Raw genomic sequence first — 24,822 nt, 5'->3', positions numbered from 1 at the left:
TTTGCCTCCCGGTCTACTCCTGGTCAGGGCCTGAAGTGGGAGCAGCAAAGCCTCTCAAGCACACAACCTTCCACCACCTCTTTGTCAGTGTCCCCACCATCTCCAACAGTGCCCTGAGACCACAGTGTGGCATGATATGGTTTGGCATGAATATCTGACTTGACAATTGTTAAATCCACTCCCTGCCTCCATAGGCCATTGCACCGAAGTGCTGAGTGCAGGGGGAAAAACAGCTGCTGACGAAGGCTTGCCTGTACTTTTGGAAGCTCATACCATGGTTTGGCTCTAAACTGTGGTTCTTGCAAACTTTACCATAGTATGATGCATGAATTGAATTACATGGTGGATCAGTTCCTGGACACTGAACGGAAACATTCTGTGAGAATGTCCAGCCCTCCTGGTGACAGCTGTTATGAAAATATGGGCTGCAGGATCCCAAGTGGTAGGAGGGGAGAAGATCATCATGTAATCTTGGAAAGAAAGCAAATCCAACTCTGTTCACTGCCCTCCTGCCCTTTGTGTGTCAACAATTTCTGGCTACTCTGAACACTCTGCTCTGATTTGTTCATCAATGCTCCAAAGTCAATTTGGCTGTTGATAGAGACAGGGGGACAAACACAACTGATCAGGTCTTTCCTCCTGGTTAAGCCATTGACACTCACTCAGAAGCAGAGAGGAAGGTAAGCTGTTGATTAGGTGAGCTGGGGATATTTCTTTACACCCCCACACCTACCCTGCTGTGCCATATTGTGTTGTATCAAAAAAAGCCACCGCTTTTCCCCAAAACCGATGTTAGTCTCCCATGCAGAGAACAAATAACTGAGATTAATTTCTTTACTAAGGCTGATTTTTACAAGCAGAATAAACCAAGAGTCCAGTAGCACCTTAAAGACTCACCATAGATCAAATACATTTTGTTAATCTTTAAAGCACGCTGGATGGTTGTTTTATTCTGTTAAGGCGGGGGAAATAACATAACAGCCCGACTCTCCTATCCTGCTGAATGGGTCTTGCTATGCCAAATTTGTTTTGCAAATTCCAGCCTACCTATATGTCAGCATCCTCTGTTGTGGCAGGGGGGGGGGGGTCACTGATCAGATTGCTCCCTTTTGCACTGTACATCCTCTTCGGGTGACTATGGGTTGGAGGCAACAGTGGCTTCTGGCGGCTGCTGATTTCAATCGCCCACTGCACAGGGATGAGCTCAGCATCATAGCTGTATCAGGAGAGAAGTGACAGCCAGTGGGCTGGAAGCACGGCAAGGAAAGAGCTAGCAATGGAGCTGCAACTAAAGTGGCACAACACTGCCTTCCAACAGGGAAGCCGATTCTCATTGCCAATGGCATGAATGGATCAATAGAGAGGGGCTCTTTCTGGTCCTGTAACCTCTGGACTATGCGCAACCTTAAAGAGGAGAAAAAATGGAACAGATTTTTGCTGGATTAGGTTCAGAGAGTGAGGGGTAGAATAATGCTGAGAAATCAGGGTTACACTTACCTGTAATCACTTCTCACGAGATTTCGTGCGAGATTTCACTGTTTTCCGGAACAAGGTAAGCCGTGTGGAAACGGCCCAGGTGCAGGGCAAATGCAGAGAGATTTTTCTAGCTTCTAGAAGGGCACTCCTTCCCCCACACAGTTTCCTACCTAAATTCATGTGTTGTGAAGGAGAGGCACCTGCTTCCTGTCCGGGGTCTGAGTCCCAGCCCTCAGACTTGCCAGGAGGGAACAGTGGGAAGCAAGTCAGGAGGCAGCGGCCCTGCCACCCCAGCCAGCAACCAGGTCCAGAACCTGCCTACTCCAGGGGGAAGGGGTGAAAGGCCAAAGCCTCAGAGGGCTGGAGGGAGCAGGGAGAGACCAGCTAGTCCCATCCTCCAGGGGGAGGAGAGGGGGCTAAGCAGGCCAGAGGAAAAGGGCCAAGGCAGGGGGAATAGGAACCCAGCAGCAGCCCAAACAGAGCCCTTACCAGCCAAATAGGAGAAGCAGCCACTACAGCCCAGAGCCACACCCCGGCGAGAGGACAGTAGCCTGGCTCAGGAGTTGCTAGGAGCCAAGCCCCTCCAGGTGGAGCTGCCACAGGCATTCTGGGGGAGGAGATGGGTAGCCCCGCCCAGCATCAATGAGCAGGCAGCCCAGAAGCTGGCCAGGGCAATTCCTCGCAAGCAAGGCCAGGGAAGCTCAGCAGCACAGAAGCCTACTGGGGCAGCTCCTCGCGAGCAAGGCCAGGCAAGCTCAGCAGCTCAAAGGCCTACTGGGGCAGCTCCTCATGAGCAAGGCCAAGGAGACCTCAGCTGGGGATGGCTCGCATTCAACCCCACCCTGCCAGCAAGGCAAGGAAACCTGGAAGGGATTAGTGATAGGAGGGAAACACTTGAGGGAAGGCACAGCTGGGCCAAGTCAGGAGAGGGAACAAGCCTGGAAGGAGGGCGGGGTGGAGAAAGGAAACCCTATAAAGTGTGGCTAGGAAGAGCTCTGAGGTGATGGGTGTGAGTAAGGAGTGATGGTGTGGAGTGAGAGCAGAGCAGTGTGAGAGTGGAGGCTTGGAGGAGAGTTCTGGGAGGAGGAGAGGATGGAGGACACAGGGGGTGAGAAGGCCAGGTTGAGCAGGCCAGCGAGTGGACTGAGAGGGAGTCTGGGTGATGTATACCCCTCCTTCCACAGAGCAGGGTCCTGCAGCATCCCTGGTGCCCCTCTGATGTCAGGGCTGGCCCAGCTAGTGTTCCGCCCAGCGGCGGCAGCAACAAGCCCTGACACTTCCCTCAGTTCTTCCTTTCGTCACCATCAGGAAAGCATGTCTGGTATTTTGGCTCCTAAATTTCAATTTACCTCAGAGTGCCTTCTTCCATTCTGGTCAATTTCCTCTTTAACAACCATAGAATTCTTCATGGCTCAAAAGACTTTGTTCAAGAAATGTACCTAGTGCTCTACCAAAATGACTCAAACTGATCAGCATGAGTTTTGTGTCCTTTGCCTCAGGGAGCCTACCTCATACCAACAGTGCCAACACTTCACTCCATTCTGCAGTTGGTTCCAGCCTTGGTGCCAGGATCTTCTTTTCCAGCCATTTCCCCTGCATTGGCAGCATGGAAGGCTTTGTTAGATGTCACACAACTTGTGTCAGTTCCAGGAATGCCCTCGTCAGCTCCATCCTTTTCCATACTGACCCTGCCTTCCGTTCCGATGCCCCTTATTCAACAGGAATGCATGCTCGATTCCGACTCTGAAGAGGATGAAATAGCATCCAAGTTTGACCACGTGTCTGAGATGGCCTCAGAACCCAATCCAAACAAAATTATAGAAGGCTCCATTTCTGCCTCTCCCATAGAGGACTATAGGATGTTCTCTAAGCAGATGCTGAGAATGGCTCAGGCTCTTGAATTGAATGTTTCCCCTGTCAGGTCCAGTGTATATCTAAACTGTACTGACTCCATTTTCTAATGCTTCTAGTGTTTAAGTGCTTTCTTCCCAGGTGCACCAGTTCCCAGGCAGCATTCCCACCGGAGGAGACTGTTTTGTCTAACACCGTTCCACCAAGCATTGGCCTTGAAGGAGAGCAGCTTCCCAGGACTGAAAGATGTTGTTTTGAGAACTGTGGGGGGAGGCTAATTCTGATCGGTATTGTTACTCTGTACCTCATGCTTTGCCCTTCATTGGTAACAATGATCGTGTACCATCCTGAGTCTCCTATTCAGGACAGTGGACTATAATGGACCTTTTCTGCAGTAAAGTTTCCTTATTCAAACAATGGACTCGTGTTTGCTTCTAAAGGGAAACCTGTAGTGAGAGCCTTATCTAGCCACAGTCTGACATTTTGTTACCAATCATGCCTGAGTCGGGCCCAGCGGAATCCAAGGTAGTCCCGGACAGGGATCCTTTGTTTGATCCGTATGCGTCCCCCGACAGTCAAACAGCGCAACCCCAAGAATCTCAGGTGCCAGCCGGGGCCGGAGCTTCGACTTCTACACCGCCTCTCATCGACCTAAGCAGTGAGGGGACAAGGCCGACGGCTGCCGCTCTCCCCTTGATCTCGCTACCCACCCCGTCGGAGTGGGGAGCCAGACCCAGAGAAACGCGAGAGCGCCGGGCCGGAGGGCTACATCCAAGAGTTTCGATGGACGGACGCCGAAGCCTAGAGACTGTCCCTGAGCTGGATAGCAGCCAACCGTGGCTGTTTTGGAACAGGACGGCCGAACAGACGGACGGGAACACATCCCGCCGCGGCGCCCTGAGTTGGGATTATTCGGAACTTGCCCCATGGAAAGAACCAACGGAAGTTCCTGAACAAAGTTGGGTGCAAATGCAAAGTCGCACCCATGCTGTAGATTCCGGCATCTCGGCAGTGACGGGCCTAGCCAAGGGAATTCTAGCAGCGAGATCGCGAGTCGACCAAGGAGATCCTCCGCCTTGGGGGCCGTTTTCCCCGGTGAGTACAACCGAGGGAGGTTCCGTGATGGGGCAACCGGGTCCTAGCCGAATGCAACAGTTGGAAGCTAGGCTGATCGATATGGAGGAAAGTTTGGCTCATGCCATTCACCTAATCTCAGCGATGGGGGCAGGAGAGAGAATCTCACCTGAAGAAATGGCGGTACAAATCGCCACCCTCCAAAGTGTTATGTCCTATCCGGTTGAGGACGCCCCGCAGCAGCCGCTGCCTTCGGGAGAGGAGGAATCCTACCCTGGAGAACCGGGAGAATCGCCCGCGGAACTCCCTAGAATAGACGAAACTCCGCCGAGCGGGGATACTCCAGCTGAGGTACCTGGAGAGACTCTGACGGAACCCCCTAAGTCGGACGGGGATCCATCTCCCGAGGAGACTCCAGCGGAGGAGCCTAGAGAAGGGGAAGAAGGGCCAACCCGTCCAACCGAGACGAAGGTAATACCCCCTCCCGCTTCTCCAATAACAGTTCGGCCGGATCAGACAGAAGAGCCTCCGGCCCCTTCTGGGGAGGAATTACCGCAACGACCGCAAACCCCGAGGGACGGTCTACCGGCGCCACAAGACCAGAATCCACAAGACCAGCCTTTGCGTCCCAGAGACACGACGCCGGGAGGGGCAAGCCCGCGCGGCCCACCACCCATCAGGCCTTCGCCGCTGCGGCCCCTTCCGCTTCGACCGCAACTAACCCCTTTGCAGCAACCGATACGTTTGCCACTTGAGCAGCCCGTAATACCACCTCCGAACCAACCGGTGGGGCCTACACCACTACGACCCCACCAACCCGCCCCTCAGCGGCCGGTCACTGCTCACCTGCACCGGCCACCTCCACCTCAACTGCTACTGCCAGCACCTCCGGTATTGCCACCACCAGCCCGACCAAGGTTGCTGCCGCCTGCCCGACCACGGCTGCAGCCACCGGCCCAGCCGAGGGCACCACCGCCAGCCCAGCCGAGGCCGCCACCCCCGGCTCAGCCGGTGATGCCGCCGCCAGTGCAACCAGCGCCGCTACCACAACCGGGTCCCCCCGTACCTCAAGTGCCATTGATGCTTCCGACGGACTTCTACCCAGCACCGGCTCCGAGGCAAGACCTCCCGATGGGCTGGGTGAAACTGGAAGCTACTTTTGATGGGGATCCCTCCAAACTGGGATTTTTCCTAGTGCAAGTCGTGCAATTCTTTAACCGGTGGGGACACCTCTTCGGCAGCGAGGCCAGTCAAATTGAACATCTCGGCTCCCGCTTACAAGGCAAAGCAGCGGACTGGTATGTAGGACTATACAATATCGGGGCCCCGGAGCTCAATACTCTCCAGGGGTTGGTGGATGCTATTCGAGCGCAATATGAAGACCCCTTAGAGGAAACCAGGGCCCGAACAGAATTGCAAGCCATCAAACAGGGCAGCATGTCGGCGAGAGACTATATCACAAAATTCTGACAATTGGCTGCCAAATGCCCTAGGTGTGAGGAGTCCACCAAAATCATCCTGTTCAAGCAAGGGCTAAACCCGAGACTTCTGGACAGAGCCCTTATGCAGGACAACCCCCCTACGTTGTTAGGTTGGATCCAACTTGCATGCGAAGTTGAAAATCGCATTTTGGAAGTCCGTTTGGTTGAACAACAACAACAAACGGGACAAAGAAGACCCTTGACTTTACAGAAGGGAGGACGGGGAACTGGGTATGCCACCCGTGGAGCGAGAGATGCTAGATGGCAACAAGGGCTGTGTTTGCAATGCGGACAAGCCGGTCACTTTGCAGCACAATGCCCCTACCGGCCTGTGCAAAGACCTCCGCTTCAACTACGGCGTCCAACCCTTGCTCCATTCCCTACTCTCCAACACCCGATTCCCGCGCCACGCGCGAACAGAGGCCGCGGCGCTTCCCAAAGGCCCGCCTCAGAGAGAGGACTGGAAGCGGAAGAAGTTATGGAATACGACCCCGCTTCCCCAAACGCAGAGGTAAATCCAGAAAGCCCCCAGTCGGGAAACGAGATGGATCTGTCGTAAAAGGGCCCAAACGACAGATCCGCCCCAAGCCCGTCCCTGCCCGGAACCGGCCACCTGGGTCCATCTTATTCATGCCAGTGACTTTACTTAACCCGGAGAGGAAGATGCACATCCGAGTGCAAGCCCTCATCGACTCGGGTTGCTCGAGAGACATTATCGCCCCGGCCCTAGTCAACGGACTAGTTCTACCAACTCGTGAATTGCAAAACCCAGTAATTTTTGAACAAATGGATGGCACCAATATGAACCCTGTTACCACTGAAACCATCCCAATAATCACCGACATGGGCCAACACTGGGAGAAAAGGTCTTTTGTCATCATGAATTCCATAAAACGGAACTCACTTACCTTGGGTACTGCATCTCCCAAGAGGGTTTAAAAATGGATCCAGCCAAAGTACAAGCGATCCAAGAATGGCAAACTCCCACCACCCGTAAAGAACTGCAATCCTTCCTGGGTTTTGCCAACTTCTATAGAGACTTTATAGCAAACTTCGCCCAAATCACGCTCCCCTTAACAGAACTGTTGAAAACAAAAAATAAAGGGGACCAGGCTAAAAAACCCTCCTCTAAACTACAATGGACCTCCGATTGCCAAACTGCTTTCGAATGCCTGAAAAAGCAATTTGTAACAGAACCCATCCTCTGCCACCCCAACGAAAAGTCCCCTTTCATAGTGCAAGTCGACGCCAGTGATACGGCGATAGGGGGGGTATTATTGCAGAAGGGGGAGGATGGAAAATTACGGCCTTGTGCATTCTTGTCTAGAAAGTTTACGGAGGCAGAAAGGAATTGGAATGTGTGGGAGAAGGAAGCTTTTGCAGTAAAGGCAGCCCTTACTAACTGGAGACATTGGCTGGAGGGGGCACAACACCCCTTCGAGGTCTGGACAGATCATAAAAATCTGGAGGCCCTCCGAAGCCCACGCAGACTGAATGCCAAGCAATTGCGATGGGCGGAATTTTTTTCCAAATTCAACTTCACTCTAAATTACCTCCCGGGCAAAACTAACTTTCTGGCAGACGCCCTATCGCGCATGCCCCAACACAAAAGCAAACGGGAGGAGACTGTAGACACGGTCTTCTCACCTACGCAACTGGGAGGCGTGGTGACTACCCGCAGCCGAGCAAGTCAGCCCCTCCCAGCCAACCAGGAGTGGAAATCGAAACTTAAAACTGAGGTGGAAAAGGAGGGGGATAAAGCACCACGAAACAAACTGGCCCAATCCCCACAGGGGGATTGGCTAGCTGGAAGCAAGTTTTATGTCCCAGACAGCCTCAGACGGGAGGTATTACAGCGCTGTCATGATGCTCCCACTGCTGGTCATTATGGGTATCTGAAAACGTTGCATCTAATCCAAAGGCAATTCTGGTGGCCAGGCATGCGCAAAGACATTTCCCAATACGTTAGCTCCTGCCCCATTTGCCTCAGCGCCAAAACCCGGAAAGGAAAACCTCCGGGTCTCCTACAACCATTGGAAACACCTAACAGACCTTGGGAAGTAATATCTATGGACTTTATCACTGATTTACCCCTTTCGAAAGGACATAATTGCATTTTAGTCGTAGTAGATCTGTTCTCCAAACAAGCTCATTTTATTCCATGTACTGCTATACCCACCGCTCGAAAACTGGCGGATTTATTTTTAAAACACATCGTAAAATTACATTCTTTTCCGTCCAAGGTGATTTCGGATCGCGGCGGACAGTTCGTTGCCAACTTCTGGCGGGAGCTTTTGATAATGTTGAATATTGAGCAAGGCATCAGCTCAAGCCACCACCCACAAACCGACGGGCAATCCGAAAAAACTAATCAGATCCTAGAACAGTTCCTCCGTTGCTACATTAATTTCCAACAAGATAATTGGGTGGACCTTCTCCCTCTGGCTGAATTCTCATATAACAACAGTGTGCATGCTTCTACTGGGGAGGCCCCTTTCAAAATTGTATATGGAGCTCACTTCAATCCCTTCCCGTTGGACACTCCCCCTCTGCATTCCTCTAGTTCGCCAGATGTATCTTCGTGGTGGGGGGAGGCTGCGCAACAGTGGACTCTTATTAAGAAACACCTCGAAAAAGCCAAACTGGATTACAAAAAGTACGCAGATCGCCATCGTGCGGCCGAATGGGATTTACAACCGGGAGATCATGTGTATATTTCCACCAAGAACCTGAAACTAGCTCAAACAAGCCGCAAACTAGCGCTAAAGTTCCTTGGACCTTTCCCTGTACGCAAAGTAATAAATAAAGTGACTGTTGCTGTAAATCTACCCAAGAACTTGCGCCATGTTCATGATACGTTCCATGTCAGTCTCCTGAAAAGAGCTCCCACCGACGACAAGTGGCACATCAAAGCTCCAACCATTCCAACTTTAATAGACGACCAAATACACTATGAGGTACAACAAATTTTGGACTCTAAATTCAAACGAAATCAGCTTTTTTACCTCATTAGGTGGAAAGACTTTGACTCTGGTTACGATGAGTGGGTGAACTCTGTACATGTTCATGCTCCTAGATTAACCAAAGCTTTTCATACTCGTTACCCATATAAACCAGGGGGGGATCTGTTTTAAGGGGAGCAGAATGTCAGGTCCAGTGTATATCTAAACTGTACTGACTCCATTTTCTAATGCTTCTAGTGTTTAAGTGCTTTCTTCCCAGGTGCACCAGTTCCCAGGCAGCATTCCCACCGGAGGAGACTGTTTTGTCTAACACCGTTCCACCAAGCATTGGCCTTGAAGGAGAGCAGCTTCCCAGGACTGAAAGATGTTGTTTTGAGAACTGTGGGGGGAGGCTAATTCTGATGGGTATTGTTACTCTGTACCTCATGCTTTGCCCTTCATTGGTAACAATGATCGTGTACCATCCTGAGTCTCCTATTCAGGACAGTGGACTATAATGGACCTTTTCTGCAGTAAAGTTTCCTTATTCAAACAATGGACTCGTGTTTGCTTCTAAAGGGAAACCTGTAGTGAGAGCCTTATCTAGCCACAGTCTGGGGATGCCACAGTCTGACATCCCCAGCTAATCCAAAGTCTCAAAGACTGATCACAGTGGGCGTTAGGAGTGAATATTTGGCAAGCAGCAACATTGTGAGATTCCCTGAGGCAAAGGTGACAAAGCTCATGCTGATCGGCTTGAGTCATTTTGGTAGAGCATTTCTTGAACAAAGTCTTTTGATCCCTGAAAAATTCCATTGGTGTTATGGAGAAAACTGACCAGAATGGAAGAAGGCACTCTGAGGTAAATTGAAAACTAGGAGCCAAAATGTTAGATGTGCTCTCCTGACAGTGGCAAAAGGAGAACTGAGGGAAACAGGCACCACTGCTTTGGTGGGAAACCGTGCTGTGGGAGGGGCACCCTAGGAGCCTTCTAGAAGCTAGAAAAATCTCTCCACAGCTGGCCTGCACCTGCACGGTGTCCAGTGTAGGACTGCACAGAAGATGGATGATGAAAACAGGGTTCTCATTATTAAAAATTAATGAAAGTGAGGCTGTGTCAATCGTACCCCTGCAACTCCTCTAGCCAGCAGGAAAGCACATGGGGGCACAACAAGGGCCCAACCCAGCCAAGAGGCAGAGATCTGGCCAAGGAGCTGATTGGTTGGGAGGAGATGATGGGGCAGGATCAGAGCTGGAGGAAACCTTCAAGGGCCAACTGGCCCAAGCTATAGGGAATGGAGAATGTAAAGGCCACGAGGGCCTATTCAAACCCTCTCAGCCTCAGGCCAGGGAGGAGGTGTTTGGGCAAGATTGATGGATCTCCCCCAGCAACCAGTGGACGATGGGAGGAATGGGAGTGGTGAAAACTTACCGAGGGGGGGCACGATCCTTGTCTCTGAAAGATGATGTCACTTCCATTGCAACCTTGAAGCAATGGCGTCGGGCTGGGGCCAGTTCTTTAGCACACAGCCAAAAAATACAGTATTTTTGGCTAAAAATGCACTTACTCCAGCTAGGAACCGGAGGAGGCTTCAGCCACCACACACAGCTCCTCCCTTCTCCACACCAGTACCCTGCTTTGCCATACCAAGCCACATTTCTATGGCTGCCCTTCCCTGAGGCAGGCCAGTGGGGCCTTTCTTTCTTTCTTTGATTATGAGCAGGGCTTTTTTTCTGGGAAAAGACGTGGTGGAACTCAGTGGTGGAACTCAAGACCGCACAGTGATGTCACTTTGGGTCAGCTGGAACAAGGGGGGAGTTTTTTAAAGTTTAAATTGCCCTTGGTGAAAATGGTCACATGGCTGGTGGCCCCGCCCCCTGATCTCCAGACAGAGGGGAGTTTAGATTGCCCTCCACGCTGCTCCAGCAGCGCAGAGGGCAATCTAAACTCCCCTCTGTCTGGAGATCAGGGGGCAGGGCCACCGACCATGTGACCATTTTTAAGAGGTGCCAGAACTCCGTTCCACTGCGTTCCTGCTGAAAAAAAGCCCTGATTATGAGGCCCTGTAAGTGGCAGTGGTAGACAGTGAGGTGGAGAATCCTTGTAAGCTTTTTATTGCCTTACAAGGGCCTTGTGAGGCCTCATGTTGATCTCTGTGAAGAGATGGGGAAGACATTTTCTCATGTGGTCTGTATTACTTAGTTTTACGTCGTGAAAACATCTGCTTTTCAAACACCTTTCTGGAAGGTCTCTGTGCAGTAACTGCTGACCTTGGATTACATAGAATTGTCTGAGAAGGGGGACTGGTCATGGAGATGGTTGAGATTTGGTGGAAGCGAGATGGATGGGTAGTCCTAACTGGCACTTTTCAGTAGCACGATTTTCTCTCACCATGTTGACTGCTCTACTTCATTGAAATACCATTTTGTAATGGCTTCACCACAGTAAAGTACTGAACTGTACGCACAAAGGATGCTATTAAAGTATTCTCTCTTGAAAGAAGAACAGCTCTTTGTTTTTCCTTTACCATGATGGTAATCTTGTGCAGCAGTTGCTAGCAAGGCAAGAAAGGACAAAATTAACATATCTGAGAAACAGATTGAGAACCCTGAGAAGCTCTGGGGTATCTTTGGTAAAGGAAACATTTGTGAATTGGGCTGCAGGCTGTGGGATTCCAAGTACATCAATGAGACTATGTACAATCTCTCAAGTGCTGATGACCTTAAATTCCAAACCGAAGCTATGTAGGCCTTTCAGCTTTCACTGAAAAGAGAAAATTGTTATATTTTTCCTTTGGAGAAAGAGAATGTGGCTGTGGATAACAGTGTAAGCTTAGACAGCCTTTTTCTTTTGGATCCATCCCCTTATCTCTATTTCACATGTACATCAATGTATAGTTATACCCACTAAGGTATCACGCAATGCACAACCTGCCATTTCACACACAGTGCAGCTACCATCAGTACATGTACATTTCTCAAATGGCTGCTTTCCAGGGCCTTACAGAGCAGGAAAATGGTACCGGCAGGCAGGAGGCTAAAGCTCCTTCTCTCTACGTACCATGGCCATGATCCAAATTGAGTCTGCACATACCTGGGAATTAAATCCCAGCTGGGAATTCCAGAACACACCTGTACTAAGTCCGCATGGGGGTTACATGGACATTGTAACATTTGAATTGGCCCTCATACGTTCATCTCCTGGGCACCGGTCTGAGACACCAGAACAATTACCCACGCTGATCAGGAGGGCTTTAAACTAAATCCTGTGGGGTAGAGAGACAAAAATTCAAAGCCTATAACTGGAGATGAGAACATTAAAGATCTGCGGGGAGTGGCACCTACGCTAGGAAACATTAACTTGCAGATATGTACCAAAGCAAAAAACTCAGTACATATAACCCAGAGATTTTGATGTTTCCACAGTAATGCTCAGGGTATGGGAAACAAGCATGAGGAACAGTCCTATTACAGGAAGGTCCTATTACAGGACTATGAGGCATTACTGAAACTTGGTGGAATGATACTCACAATTGGAATACTAGGATTGAGGGATATAATTTGTTTAAAAGGGATAGACAAATAAGGAAGAGGGGAGAAGTAGCATTATATGTAAAGGAGATATATCCTTGTGAGGTTGATAGCGACCTTGGTGGTCAGGAAGCAATTTTCTCCAGGTCAGTTTGGCCAAGGATGCTGGAGGTTTTTTGCCCCATAATTTTTTATCTGTTTTATCTTTCTAGTAGTTGTGCATAGAAGAACCATTGACATTTATGACTTTTAGCTATTAGATCTTCCCTTGTCTTCAATTTACACTCTCCTTGTGAGAACTCTAATAATTGTCCGTAAGTCAAACATCTCTGTTTAGTTTCATTTCACCTCTATAAAAAGCTTCCTGTACTGAAATCTAAAGCGATAGTCTCAGTTTATATTTGTTCCAAATTCTCAAGATGGCTCTCCTAATATAGTAATTTTTAAAGTCTACGTTGACCTTTACTTTATCATACTACAAATAAGCACGCCATCCAAATCTCAAGTCATCATGACCTTGCAAAGTCAAGAGCCTATCATTTCTCAGAAGCATCCGTTCCTTCATCCACATTAGACATGAGACAGCAAAATACAACATCAAGTCCAGTAAACCTAGCTGTCTCTTTCCTTTGCATCCTATATAATTTTGCATTTAACTCTTGGTTTTGTTCCCTTGCAGTATAAATATTGATATATCCTTTTGCCACTGTTTAAATGGTAGTTCTAAAGTTAAAACAGGAATTGTCTGGAACAAAAATAACAACCTAGGATTTCCTTATTTTGATTGCCTGGCTGTTAGCCACTTGGGAACTGAGGCTAATAAATATCAAGCGAGAGGAACAGATAAGACAGAAGGCTGGAGCTTTTGCACTGAAGAAGAGGAAGCTGCTGTTCAGGTGAGCAGGCAACTTTTCTTTGAAGGACAGGTATGCTGTTTAAATTAATGGGTACATGTGAACTACTTGAAACAAATTTTGCTGCAATACTATCCCATCTTTCCTGCATTATAGAATTAAAAGACAGTGTGTATAATGATTATATTTTGGGAGTCATCAGGGACTATCAGGGAGACCCAGGTTCAAATCCCCCTTAGCCAAGGACTACTGCTGAACTTAATAGCGCTGTGGTCCCTGTTCTCAGCTGATTCAATGTTTTTGCCTTGCTTCACTCATCTGAACAGGGTCTCTTGCAGGTGCCAGCCCACACATTGGCGAAATCAACAGCAGCCTGCACACGTGCTTTCTCTGTGGTGGTCCCTACCCTATGGAACAGCCTGCCTGAGGAGGTCAGGAGAGCCCCCACTCTCCTGGCTTTCCACAAACGATGCAAAACCGAATTATTCAAAAAGGCTTTTTATTCAGATAGGAGGGAAGTATTGTAGGGAGGGGGTCTCAGATGCTTTGCTAATGAGTTAGGGACCATAGACTTCACCATGTTGCCTTGCATATTATCTGTTGCTTTGAATATGTACTCCTATGTGCTACCTGCTTCATGTTATCTAATCTCAGTCCTAGAAATGATTATGTTCTGCTTCAGTATTTTTTCTACTCTGTAATAGATCCTTGCTAATGCCACATCTTTGTAAAATCCTATGACATTGTTTGTGAAAATGTCCTTGATACTGTATGGAAACGTCCTCAATACTGATTGTGCTATGTAATCCACCTTGAGTCTCAGTGAGAAAAGCCGACTATAAATGAATGAATGAACGAATGAATGAAATACATATTATTTACTGGTCAACCATTCCAGAAGGCCAGCCATTGACTAGCTGCCCCTCTGATTTTTCCCACAGTCCACAATGAGGCAACTTGCTCTCTTGCTTCTGCTCTCAGCTTTCGTCCCAGAGGCCTAACTGTGTAGTAAGTATGTGCTGGAAGGACGGTGGGTTGGGTCACTGGTGTGGAATCTGGGAGAATCTGGTCTAGAATTTTTTTTAAAAATCAGGGCTTTTTTTCAGGGGGAACGCCGGGGAACAGAGTTCCGGAACCTCTTGAAAATGGTCACATGGCTGGTGGCCCCACCCCCTGATCTCCAGACAGGGGAGTTTAGATTGCCCTCCACGCCGCTCCACGGCGCGGAGGGCAATCTAAACTCCCCTCTGTCTGGAGATCAGGGGGCGGGGCCACCAGCCATGTGACCATTTTCTCTGAGGGCAACCCACTGAGTTCCACCACCTCTTTTCCCAGAAAAAAAGCCCTGAAAAAAATTAAACCATAAACCTAACCCCTGGTCTGAAGCAAAACTCAGAGCAAATATGATGAAGAGAGAACCACATCCGTCACTCCAAGCGCTGTAAAGGAAGGGTGGGATCAAGTGACACGAGACTTATTCTTCCATTCTCAGAGCAGAAGATCAGGTGATGGCAGCAACACTATTGGCTCGAAAGCAAATTCACACAGCCCCATATAGTTGTAAAGTGATGAGTCAAAGTATCTGGCTGACGCACAGAGGGGACTGATGAACACTTCTCCTGCCTATGTTATTTCCTGCCCACTCCTCAAACCACTTCCCCAATCACCCTTCTAGCTGGGTTTCAGATGCAGAAAATGCCACCCTGGTAAGTACATATTTGTTTGCTACACTGGAAACTAAGGTGCTGGGGGAGACAGGTGCCTTGAAAGGCCTGCCATCATAGCCAGGTTCACAGTTTGCTTACTCCTGTTTTCGCTCAGTCCAATCTCCTCCTCCCCCACCACACCCCCCCCAATGTGATTTGCTCTCCTCGTGATGTATTTGCTTACTTCATCCACTGTGTGCCTTTCTCACCATGAGCATACACAGGAAGTCCAGTGCTGATCATTCAACACTACCCACAGCATGTGGCTCCAAGCCAGGTTATCATCACTCCTTGAAATTTCCTGCCGCTTTGCTTGGGGCTGCCTGACAGACAACTACAAGGGCTCAGTTGAGATACCTCTCAGGATGCTATCAGAATGCAGTTTGCTTCTAGTTGCAGGGATGACTTTCAGCAGGCGACTGACAAAGTGGAAGTGTGCGGCCAACTGCATGTAGGCTCCACCCTTGCCCTTTGTGGCTGATAGTGTTAAGCCGGGCTGAATTGGTTGAGTAGGTCCAGGACGTAAAAATGCTTCTCTATGGGAGGGTGTAATCTCAACCACTTAGCAGAAGGCAGTGGTGGAACCCCTCCCAAAGAAGGCATCCCTGGATCAAATGACCTAAATAATATTCCACCATCCAACTTGGGTAGTGAGTGACCACCATTCCGTTCCTGGGCAAGGTGTGCAAGCAAGTAAAGTTGGGCAATTTGGGGGGCAGGAGATTGTCTGGACCCATTTCAAAGTGGGGGTTCAGGCCTTGGTTTAGGACAGAAACAGCTTGGTCGCCCTGACAGATGCTCTTTGTAGGGGAGGGAAAGTAAAGGGGGGAGCATGTCCCTGTTGCTCCTCCTGGACCTCTTTGTGCCTTTTGATACCATTGACTGTAGTTTCCCTCTGGAGAAACTGGCTTTGGGGCTGCCTTTGAAGACTGTTCAGAAACTTCCATCAGTCCAAAGTGCAGTAGCCAGGTTATTGTCAGAGGATGGATACAGGGATCATATCATCTACGTGCTGAAACTGGCTGATCTATTGATCTACCCTGTTGATTACGGACTTGATTAGGTTACTAGGCAGGTCTGTATAGTGAGTGATACACTGGATGGAAATGAAATGTTCGGAAATTATTCAGCAAGCCCTGGACATTCATAATGGACAGAGTGTGAGGAGATCTCATGGAATCGCAAAACGAACCCCGATTAAGGAGTATGACTCTCACCTTGACCTAGCTATCTCATCATGAAATAGAGTTTTTCTGCCTTTAATCCACAATAAGGTTCTCTGGTGTCATTTAATAAAGAGTCTCGCTGTCCCTCTGTCTGCACAGGCCTTAGGAATGCAGAGGGACCACTGGAGGAGTGACAGTTCTGTATATGTGTTCAGGAGGGCACTGGAGGTAACAATGCATGCTTAACATGCCTTCATTTTGGTGATGGGATGAGAGTCTGAACACTTTGCAATTCCAGTTATCCTAAAGGGTTATGGGTTCTAGATTACCTCCCTGCTAAATTTAACTTCTGTTGTGTATATAGGCAGTGACAGCTGCTTCACTTCACTGAAGCAGGACATCCTCAATCTTCTAGATAAATGGGGAGGGACTTCCTGCCTTCCAAACTCTCCACAGAAGACCCTGCCTCAAAGCTGCAAACAAATCAAGGAGTCCCAAGAAGAGGCCACAGGTGAGTAATGAAGTCTCTGCTCATTAGACAGAAAATTTAATGCAATCTACATTAACATTCCATTTAATTTCTCCAAAATAATAACATCAATCAATTACAGCACTGAATAACAAAATTCTTTCTCTTAACACACAACACAACCTTCTGGGCCTGTGCAGATGGGCTGTATTTTCTGGAGACGGGAGACGGTGAAGTCTACCAAACCTTCTGTGACATGACCACCAATGGAGGAGGTTGGACTCTGGTGGCCAGTGTCCATGAGAACAACATGTATGGCAAGTGCACTGCAGGGGATCATTGGTCCAGCCAACAAGGGAGCAACTCCAATAATCCAGAAGGAGATGGAAACTGGTCTAATAAAGCTACCTTTGGGTCAGCTGTGGCCTCAACCAGTGATGATTACAAGGTGAGGAATTCTTCCTAGAAGATGTGTGGACTAGAGTAGAGGAAACCACAGATACAATATATCATCAAGGTCAACTTTATCTCTACATATGTAAAGCATGCTAAATCACGTCTGGCCAAGCGTGCCTTTAAGAGTTTCCAAGGAAGAAGCTTGAAGAGGTTTTGGTTAGTATTACTTATGCCACAATAAATCTGCCCAAGCTTTTTTGTTATTTAGGCTGTAAGACACTAACTGTCTCTTGAACTGGTTACAAGGAAATTCCGACACCATTTTAAGAAGTTTTGCTACTCCTGTAGTACTTCTGTCTCCAGCATCACTAGTTAAAAGATCTCAAGTAGAAAGTTTTCATTGCATAAGACCCTGGAGAGCCACTTCCAAGTCACAATGTTGGGCTAGATGGACCAATGACCTCACCCAAGAAAAGGCCAATTCACGTATTATTTGGGAGAGCATTTGCTTTAATACAGAATATCCCAGGTTCAATCCCTGTGTTCTCTAGTTTAAAACGATTCCAGCAACAGAACTGGGATCCTATTCTGAGAATATTCTGCAATCGTATTCTGCGATGTTAAGAAACTGAGAGTAATCTAAACAGACCAGACCGACTCAGCTGAAAGCAGTTTCATATATTCAGGGACTAGTAATCAAGCACATGAATTGCATGAATAAGGTTCCAGGTACAAACCCAAGCATATCCAGTTAAAATATCGCAGGTAAGAGCAGGGCTCATTTCGAGGGGGAACGTACAGAAACACAGTTCCGGCAGTTCCCCAAAGAGGTCCCATGACAGGTGGCCCTGCTCACCTGACTCTCAGCCATTTTGGGCCCATTTCGGCTTGGATTGGGGCCAAAACGGCCTGGATCGGGCCTCTGACAGGTGGTGGATCACTCTCCTGCTCAGCAGCAGCCCAATCCTGACCATTTTGGGCCCCTTTTCAGCCACTTTTAGCCCCTTTTTGCCGGTTTGGGCTCAATTTTGACCCTGAATGGCCAGGATTGGGTCCAAAACAGTCAGGATAGGTGATGTCAGGGGGTGTGGCATATGCGAATGAGTTATGCCAATGAGTTCCTCCCACTCTTTTTCTATGAAATGACCCCTGAGTAAGAGGACTGGGGAAACCCCCTACAAGAAACTATGAAGTGTCCCTCCAGCAGTGCCAAAATATATAGTACTGGGCTAGACAGATAGATGGTCTGACAGCATAAGGCAGCTCCAGATATTCACTCTTTCTTGCCCTGTTTCAAAGTATCATGATCAACAATGGTCCTTCCCCTTTTCTGAATTCATATCCAATGATACACTTTCCTTTAACAAATGGCTGCTTACCATTCGGTCTTCAATACCTTCATTTTTAAAAAAAATCCCTCTCCCTTGCTTTTCAGAATCCTGGCTATTATGACCTGGCAGCACAAGATCTGGCTATATAGCATATTCCCAACAAAAACTCAATGAAAGAATGGCGGAACACCTCCCTTCTGAGATACCGCACCGAAACTGGGTTCTTGGCTGCAGAAGGAGGTAACCTTCTCCGGCTTTACCAGGTAATGATGGTTGCTTGGAGATTCAGAATTTCTGCCTGATAATTCTGCATTTGGAATTCAGAAAAATGGGAGACAAGGCGAGCACTACTGGGTCTTATGGATTTTAGTCCACTATTGTGAATCACAGGGACTTACACTCAACTAGTATTTGCTCAACTTGACTATTTTTTACATAAAGGGTAACAGAGATATCATTCACAATATATTATCGTGTCCTGCTAACAAAGGAAGTTGGCCCATAGACAGAAAGTAGTAATCAGTTTGCTTCTCCTTTCAGAAATATCCTGTGAAATTTGGAATTGGTGGTTGCCCAGCTAACAATGGCCCAGCGGTGCCTGTTGTCTACGATGTGGGCAATGCCCAGAAGACGGCTGAGTATTACTCTCCATATGGGTGGGGTAAGTCTTCATTTGCTCAGATTCTACAGTCACTTTGCCGAAATCTGTGTTGTGACAAAACAAGCAGGAACTAACTTGAGTTTTGTGATTCTCCCTCCCTCATCTGTACCTTATTCATCATGTATTCATAGTGATCCTCACAAGTAAATGACAAGTCCTCTAGACAAAACGTTGTGAGAAAAGGAAACTGGGTATTGTGAAGAGGATGTAAAGGGCTGGCCCAAAGGACCAAATGAGGGCCAAATACCCTGTCCTTCCACTTCTATATTTTTATATCTAAGCAGCAAACGGGTCTCATACCTGTGCACAATTGATATCACCATTCTACGCAACCCTTTGGTAACAAGAAGCAGCTTAGGCTGTATACAACAAAGTTTGTTTTCACCTTGCCTTCCCAACAGGAGCCCTTTTTATGGATTTTGTGCACAACCCTGTGCTGTGATTGTCTTCTACCATAACCTTGTGTTGTAATTGTCTTCTTTTTGAGTTATCCTCGCCCTCAATACACTCTTTGTTTGTTTGTTTGTTTGTTTGTTTTTGTTCGTTCGTTTGTTTGTTCGTTCCTTTCTCACGGAGACTCGAGGCCAATTACTAGTGTGAGATTAGTACAATCAATATCAAAGAGAATGGTTGTTGTGGATTTTCTGGGCTGTATAGCCGTGGTCTTGGCACTGTAGTTCCTGACGTTTTGCCAGCAGCTGTGACTGGCATCTTCAGAGGTGTAACACCAAAAGACAGCGATCTCTCAGTGTCACTGAGACACAGTGCTGGCGAAACGTCAGGAACTACAATGCCAAGACCATGGCTATACAGCCCGGAAAATCCACAACAACCTAGTAGGGAGGGATTCAGATTTTATTCTTCTCCATTTTTTCAACCGGTGGAGCCAAGACGGAACTCAACCATATGCCTGGCGGAACATCTCTGACTTACAGGCCCGGCAAAACGATAACACATCCTGCCGGGCCCTGGTCTCAGTGGACAGAGAGTTCCACCAGGCTGGAGCCAGGACCAAGAATGCCCTGGCTCTGGTTGAGGTCAGGTGGGCCTCCTTGGGGCTAGGGACCACCAATAGATGTTTCTCTCCCAATCGGAGGATCCTCTGGGGCACGTATGGGAAGAGGCATCACTCTAAGACATCATATACCCACCAATCACCCCAACCTCCATATCTGTAACATTTGGAGTAATTTCCATTACTCCAGCAAGTCTCAGGTTCGTATGCTCTGATTTCCACCACTGCTCTTCTTCCTTTTTTTGTGGCAAGCTGTAGTTCTCTTAAAGTCTATGGCGTGTACTGTTTTTCCCCATCCGACTTTGGAGGGCAACCAAAACTATTCTTCGCCACGTTGGACATAAGAGCAAGCTTTACGCTTTGCAGGCAAAAGAGGAAGTGCATGGGGGGGGGCACTCAAACCCGAGGCTCATTCACGGTCATCTGGACAAAGAGGAATGGGCTGAAGCCCGTTTTGCGTGTGTAGGAGAATGAGGTGGTGGAATAAAATGTGCCACTTCAAACTGCGGGGTTTGCATTCTGGAGTACTAGCTCACCTCGATAGAAAATGAGCCTGTCATGTTGGGACCAGAGCCTCTATCCCTTCTATAAAGCGAGAGCTTTAAATAATTTTTTTAGTGTTAACACGAGTAGAAATCTCATGTTAAGCCAACATAGTGGTGAAGTCTATGGTCCCTTACTCATTAGTTAAGCATCTGAGACCCCCTCCCTTCAATATTGCCCTCCTATCTGAGTAAAAAGCATTTTTGAATAATTTGGTTTTGCATCCTTTGTGGAGAGCCAGGAGAGTGGGGGCTCTCCTGACCTCCTCAGGCAGGCTGTTTCACAGGGTAGGAGCCACCACAGAGAAAGCCCATGTACGGGCTGCTGTTGATTTTGCCCATGTGCCAGCTAGCACCTGCACGAGACCCTGTTCAGATGAGCAAAGCTGCTGTGGAGGGACATAGGGAGGGAGGCAGTCTCGTATATTTCCCAAACTCCCTTGATTCCAATCTTATGGAAAGTAGCCCAACCCAAGAGCATTACCATGCTGTTTGGAAGAAATGAAGCACATTTTCCTTTCCTCTCCAACAGTTCCCATCCACATGGGTGGTAGCAGAAAGTCCTGTCAAGTTATAGCTGACTTATGGTAACCTGTGGTGGGGTTTCCAAGGCAAGAGACGAACAGAAGTGGTTTGCCATTGCCTGCCTCAGCATACCAACCCTTGTCTTATTTAGAGGTCTGCCATACAATTACTAACCAAGGTCTGACCATGCTTAGCTTCCAAGATCTAATGAGACTGGACTTGCCTGGGCTATCCAGGACAGAGCCACATAGGTGCCATTTCCCTCCCACATACATTTCTTTTTACTGCTACACCACAGGACTGTTGTTTGAGGGCTTTAAAAAAAATAGGTAATACAGTGCTACAACAATCCATTGCCCCTTATCTATTTGAATTTTAATAGAGGAGTTATAGTGGGTGATAGGTGTTTCTGTTGGTTATGAGGGCAGTGCTTTTCATTCACTTCTTGAGAATGTGGCGCCCACTTTGGGTGGATGGCAGACGTTCTCTGGAAATGTGGAGTTTGAAGCGGATAGGCAAGGATTTCCCATCATCGGGTATTTTAATCAGTGTTCAGCAGACAATTTTGTTGCCATCCCTTCATTCTTCCAGCGTTTCCTACTCTTTATGGTTTCTTCTTTGTGTTTTCTCAGCTGAATTCGAACCTGGCTTCATTCAGTTCCGAGTGTTCAATAATGAGAGAGCAGCCATGGCTCTCTGTGCTGGGGTTAAAGTCACCGGATGCAACACAGAACATGTGAGTGTCCTCACGACAGGCTCTTAGCCTCAACCAGGGATGATTCTCAAACCTCTTTTCAACAACAGCCACGCTCCATAGCATACAACAAGATTCAAGTCCAGTAAAACCTTAAAGACCAAGATTTCCAGGGTATAAGACTTTGAGAGCTTTCTTTGTTCGATACTTGCTATTCTACTGCAAACCAAAACAGTTGCCCGCCTGAAACTAGCTCTGTAACGTTACCTATTTGTTGGACTCTCCATGGAAAACTAGTTACCAAAACAAGCTGAGGCCAAACCAATGCTGCTGTCTCATATTCAGTGTTTTTTTAAAATGTATCCCAAAATGGCATACTAATCTTTTTGATTAAAATAAAACATTGCTGACTTCCTGCTTCATTCTGACTCATATAAGCTCTAGTCCCAATTCTAATCTCATCTCTATAGGGTTCACAGCTCCTCCCATTTACTCTCCCTTCTTTTTCTTAGCACTGTATTGGCGGAGGAGGATATTTCCCAGAAGGAAATCCTCGGCAGTGTGGGGACTTCACGGGATTTGAGGGGCGTGGCTACGGGACACATGGTGCCTGGAGCGCTTCTAAAGAGATAACTGAATCTGTTGTACTGCTCTTTTACCGTTGATGGATGGTGTCGTAGAAACAGGAGTACCGAGGGCACAGTCTTGAGCATGAAAACCTGTCCTCTGTGCATATATGCTGTCAATGGAACTTAAAATTAAAAAAAACTGAACAGAGATGTGCCTTTTGTGCAGTTTGTTCTTCTGCGAAAGCTTCCAAGTAAAGGACTTCACAGGTGACCACTAGAGTAGAACGGTATGCCCAATACGCACAGTCACCACAGAAAATGTGCTGGTCCCAGCTAGTTTCACCTAAGAACACCCACAGCTGGAGATGATCAGTGGCCCTTCAAATCCAGCATCCAGTTTCCTACAGTGGACAGCCAGACTTCTTTCAAGTCAGAGTGTCCATTTGGGAAGTAGCTAATTAAAACTCAAAGCAAAAACTAGGGGCTGTTTTGGGCACAGGGCATCCAGGGCAGCTGCCCCAGTTCTGAAGCTGAGGGACCTGAACGCCAGGCAGCCAGGGGCCACGCTGCCCCTACTCCTCCAAAGGTGACCCAAGCAACCACAGCAGCAGACACCAAACAAGCTGGCTGGCAGGGCCAGACTCCACAGGAGTAACCAAGCAAGCCCAAGTCCCAAGTGGCCAGCTTGCTTGCTAAGGTCAGCAACCTCAGCAAGCAAGAAAGCAAACTGGCTGCCCAGCCCAGCAGCCATGGCAAGTCAGCTTCATCCCCCTTCCCCTTGTTGAGGGGTGGAGCTGGGAGCGGGCCAAGAGGCAGGGCCCTTTCCAGGGCTGTTTTTGCCTCCCAGTCTACCCCTGGTCAGGGCCTGCAGGAGGAGGAATCATCCTCTCAAGCTTGCAGCCCCCCATCACATCTTTGTCAGTGCCCCCACCACTTCCAGCGGTTCCCTGACGCCATGGTGTGGCATGATATGGTTTGGCATGAATATCCGGCTTGACAAACAATTGTTAAAGAATTACAAAAAATTAAAAGCAATGAGAATCAAAGTGAAGATGTGTATCAAGCATATAAAGAGTATGAAATACTCAAATATTTCTATAGATAATAATCATAAGTCAACACAAACTTTTAACACATGCAATAAATGACTTTAGCTAGGAAGACAACCAACAGGTAAATTTATAACTCAACCAGTGCAGCAGTAAACTCCAACAGGGAAGACATCCAATAGGTAAGCTTTCGTGGTATCCCTTAAGCAAGGTAAGTCTTATATAGCTATATTTATGTCTATCAAGTTAAGGAATCAATCTTGGCATCCTCAAATGGCATTCTGTTTTTTGTAACCTAGAATTAGAATAAGATGATTTGTTTTTTTGTACTTTTTTAAATTATAAAGTATTTTTGTAAATTATGAAGCATTAACTGTATTTTATAGATCACATAATAGACTAGCATATATCATTTTGAATTAGTGAAAGTTCCCTTTAATTGCAATGTTTGAACAAATTCGAAACCTTTTAAATTTTCCCATCATTGGGCTACGGCCAACTTGAGGATGCCGAGATTGATTCATTAACTTGATGGCGCGGAAAGATTTCTCTTGTGATGTTTGGCAGGGTAGATTGTTCTTATATAATTTATTATTGATCCAGTTTGTATTTTAAATATTTATTACATGTTTTTAGATATTTATTGTATGTATTCATGTAATTATCTATTTTAGTATGGTGGACTGAGTTCTTGCCCCTGATGAGGTTGTAACAACAAAACATTGGGGTTCTTGCCAGCCCTGCATGTTGGGCGACACAGGAACGTCTTTTGGCATCCCGAGACCACTGGCACCACCAGAAAAGAACATAAAAAGGAAAATGAATACAATGGACACAGATATGGATATATAAGACTTACCTTGCTTAAGTGATACCATGAAAGCTTACCTATTGGATGTCTTCCCTGTTGGGAGTTTACCACTGCACCAGTTGAGTTATAAATTTACCTGTTGGTTGTCTTTCTAGTCATTTATTGCATGTGTTAAAGTTTGTGTTGACTTATGATTATTATCTATAGAAGTATTTGAGTATTTCATGCTCTTTATATGCTTAATACACATCTTCACTTTGATTCTCATTGCTTTTGACTTTTTGTAATCCTACATGCATGGTTTTCACCCTCTATAGGCTACTCTTGTGGTAGGAACCTCCTTGCATTTTTGTTCTCAGGTAAAGGTAGCCCCCTGTGCAAGCACCGAGTTACTACTGACCCATGGGGGGGTGTCACATCACACCGTTTTCTTGGCAGACTTTTTATGGGGTGGTTTGCCATTGCCTTCCCCAGTCATCTACACTTTACCACCAGGAAACTGGGTACTCATTTTACCAACCTCGGAAGGATGGAAGGCTGAGTCAACTTTGAGCTGGGTTTGCAAACCTGGCTTCCGCCAGGATCGAACTCAGGTTGTAAGCAGAGCTTGGGCTGCAGTACTGCAGCTTACCACTCTGCGCCACGGGGCTCATTTTCTCAAACAATTGTTAAAGCTATC

The 24,822-nt window shown here is 47.5% G+C and overlaps 1 protein-coding gene across 4 annotated transcripts; it reads left to right on the top strand.

Annotated features, from left to right (window-relative positions):
- Positions 1-461: 461 nt before the first annotated feature.
- Positions 462-22,430, top strand: LOC129338630 (intelectin-1-like). 4 transcript variants are annotated; one of them, XM_054993024.1, is made up of 9 exons: positions 462-680; positions 13,155-13,251; positions 14,151-14,217; positions 16,446-16,592; positions 16,751-16,998; positions 18,382-18,540; positions 18,818-18,938; positions 21,653-21,756; positions 22,227-22,430. In XM_054993024.1, the coding sequence occupies exons 6-9, from the start codon at positions 18,448-18,450 to the stop codon at positions 22,377-22,379; spliced, it is 471 nt and encodes a 156-aa protein (XP_054848999.1). In that variant the 5' UTR covers positions 462-680; positions 13,155-13,251; positions 14,151-14,217; positions 16,446-16,592; positions 16,751-16,998; positions 18,382-18,447; the 3' UTR covers positions 22,380-22,430. The 4 variants fall into 4 exon arrangements, with proteins under 4 accessions (XP_054848999.1, XP_054849015.1, XP_054848991.1 ...); XM_054993040.1 differs by lacking the exon at positions 16,751-16,998 and adding an exon at positions 14,702-14,915; XM_054993016.1 differs by lacking the exon at positions 462-680 and adding an exon at positions 14,702-14,915 and having other exon boundaries at positions 13,019-13,251.
- The last annotated feature ends 2,392 nt before the right edge of the window (positions 22,431-24,822 follow it).

Source organism: Eublepharis macularius, chromosome 1 (genome assembly GCF_028583425.1).
Source record: "Eublepharis macularius isolate TG4126 chromosome 1, MPM_Emac_v1.0, whole genome shotgun sequence".
In the NCBI taxonomy this organism is placed as follows: Eukaryota; Metazoa; Chordata; class Lepidosauria; order Squamata; family Eublepharidae; genus Eublepharis; species Eublepharis macularius.
This window is presented reverse-complemented; position numbering and strand designations above follow the sequence as displayed.

Excerpts from the sequence above, each read along its gene's own strand:
- LOC129338630 (XM_054993024.1), top strand. The coding sequence starts at position 18,448 with ATGAAAGAATGGCGGAACACCTCCCTTCTGAGATACCGCACCGAAACT. Across the intron at positions 18,939-21,652 it reads TTACTCTCCATATGGGTGGG|CTGAATTCGAACCTGGCTTC; the intron begins GTAAGTCTTCAT and ends GTGTTTTCTCAG. Across the intron at positions 21,757-22,226 it reads CCGGATGCAACACAGAACAT|CACTGTATTGGCGGAGGAGG; the intron begins GTGAGTGTCCTC and ends TCTTTTTCTTAG.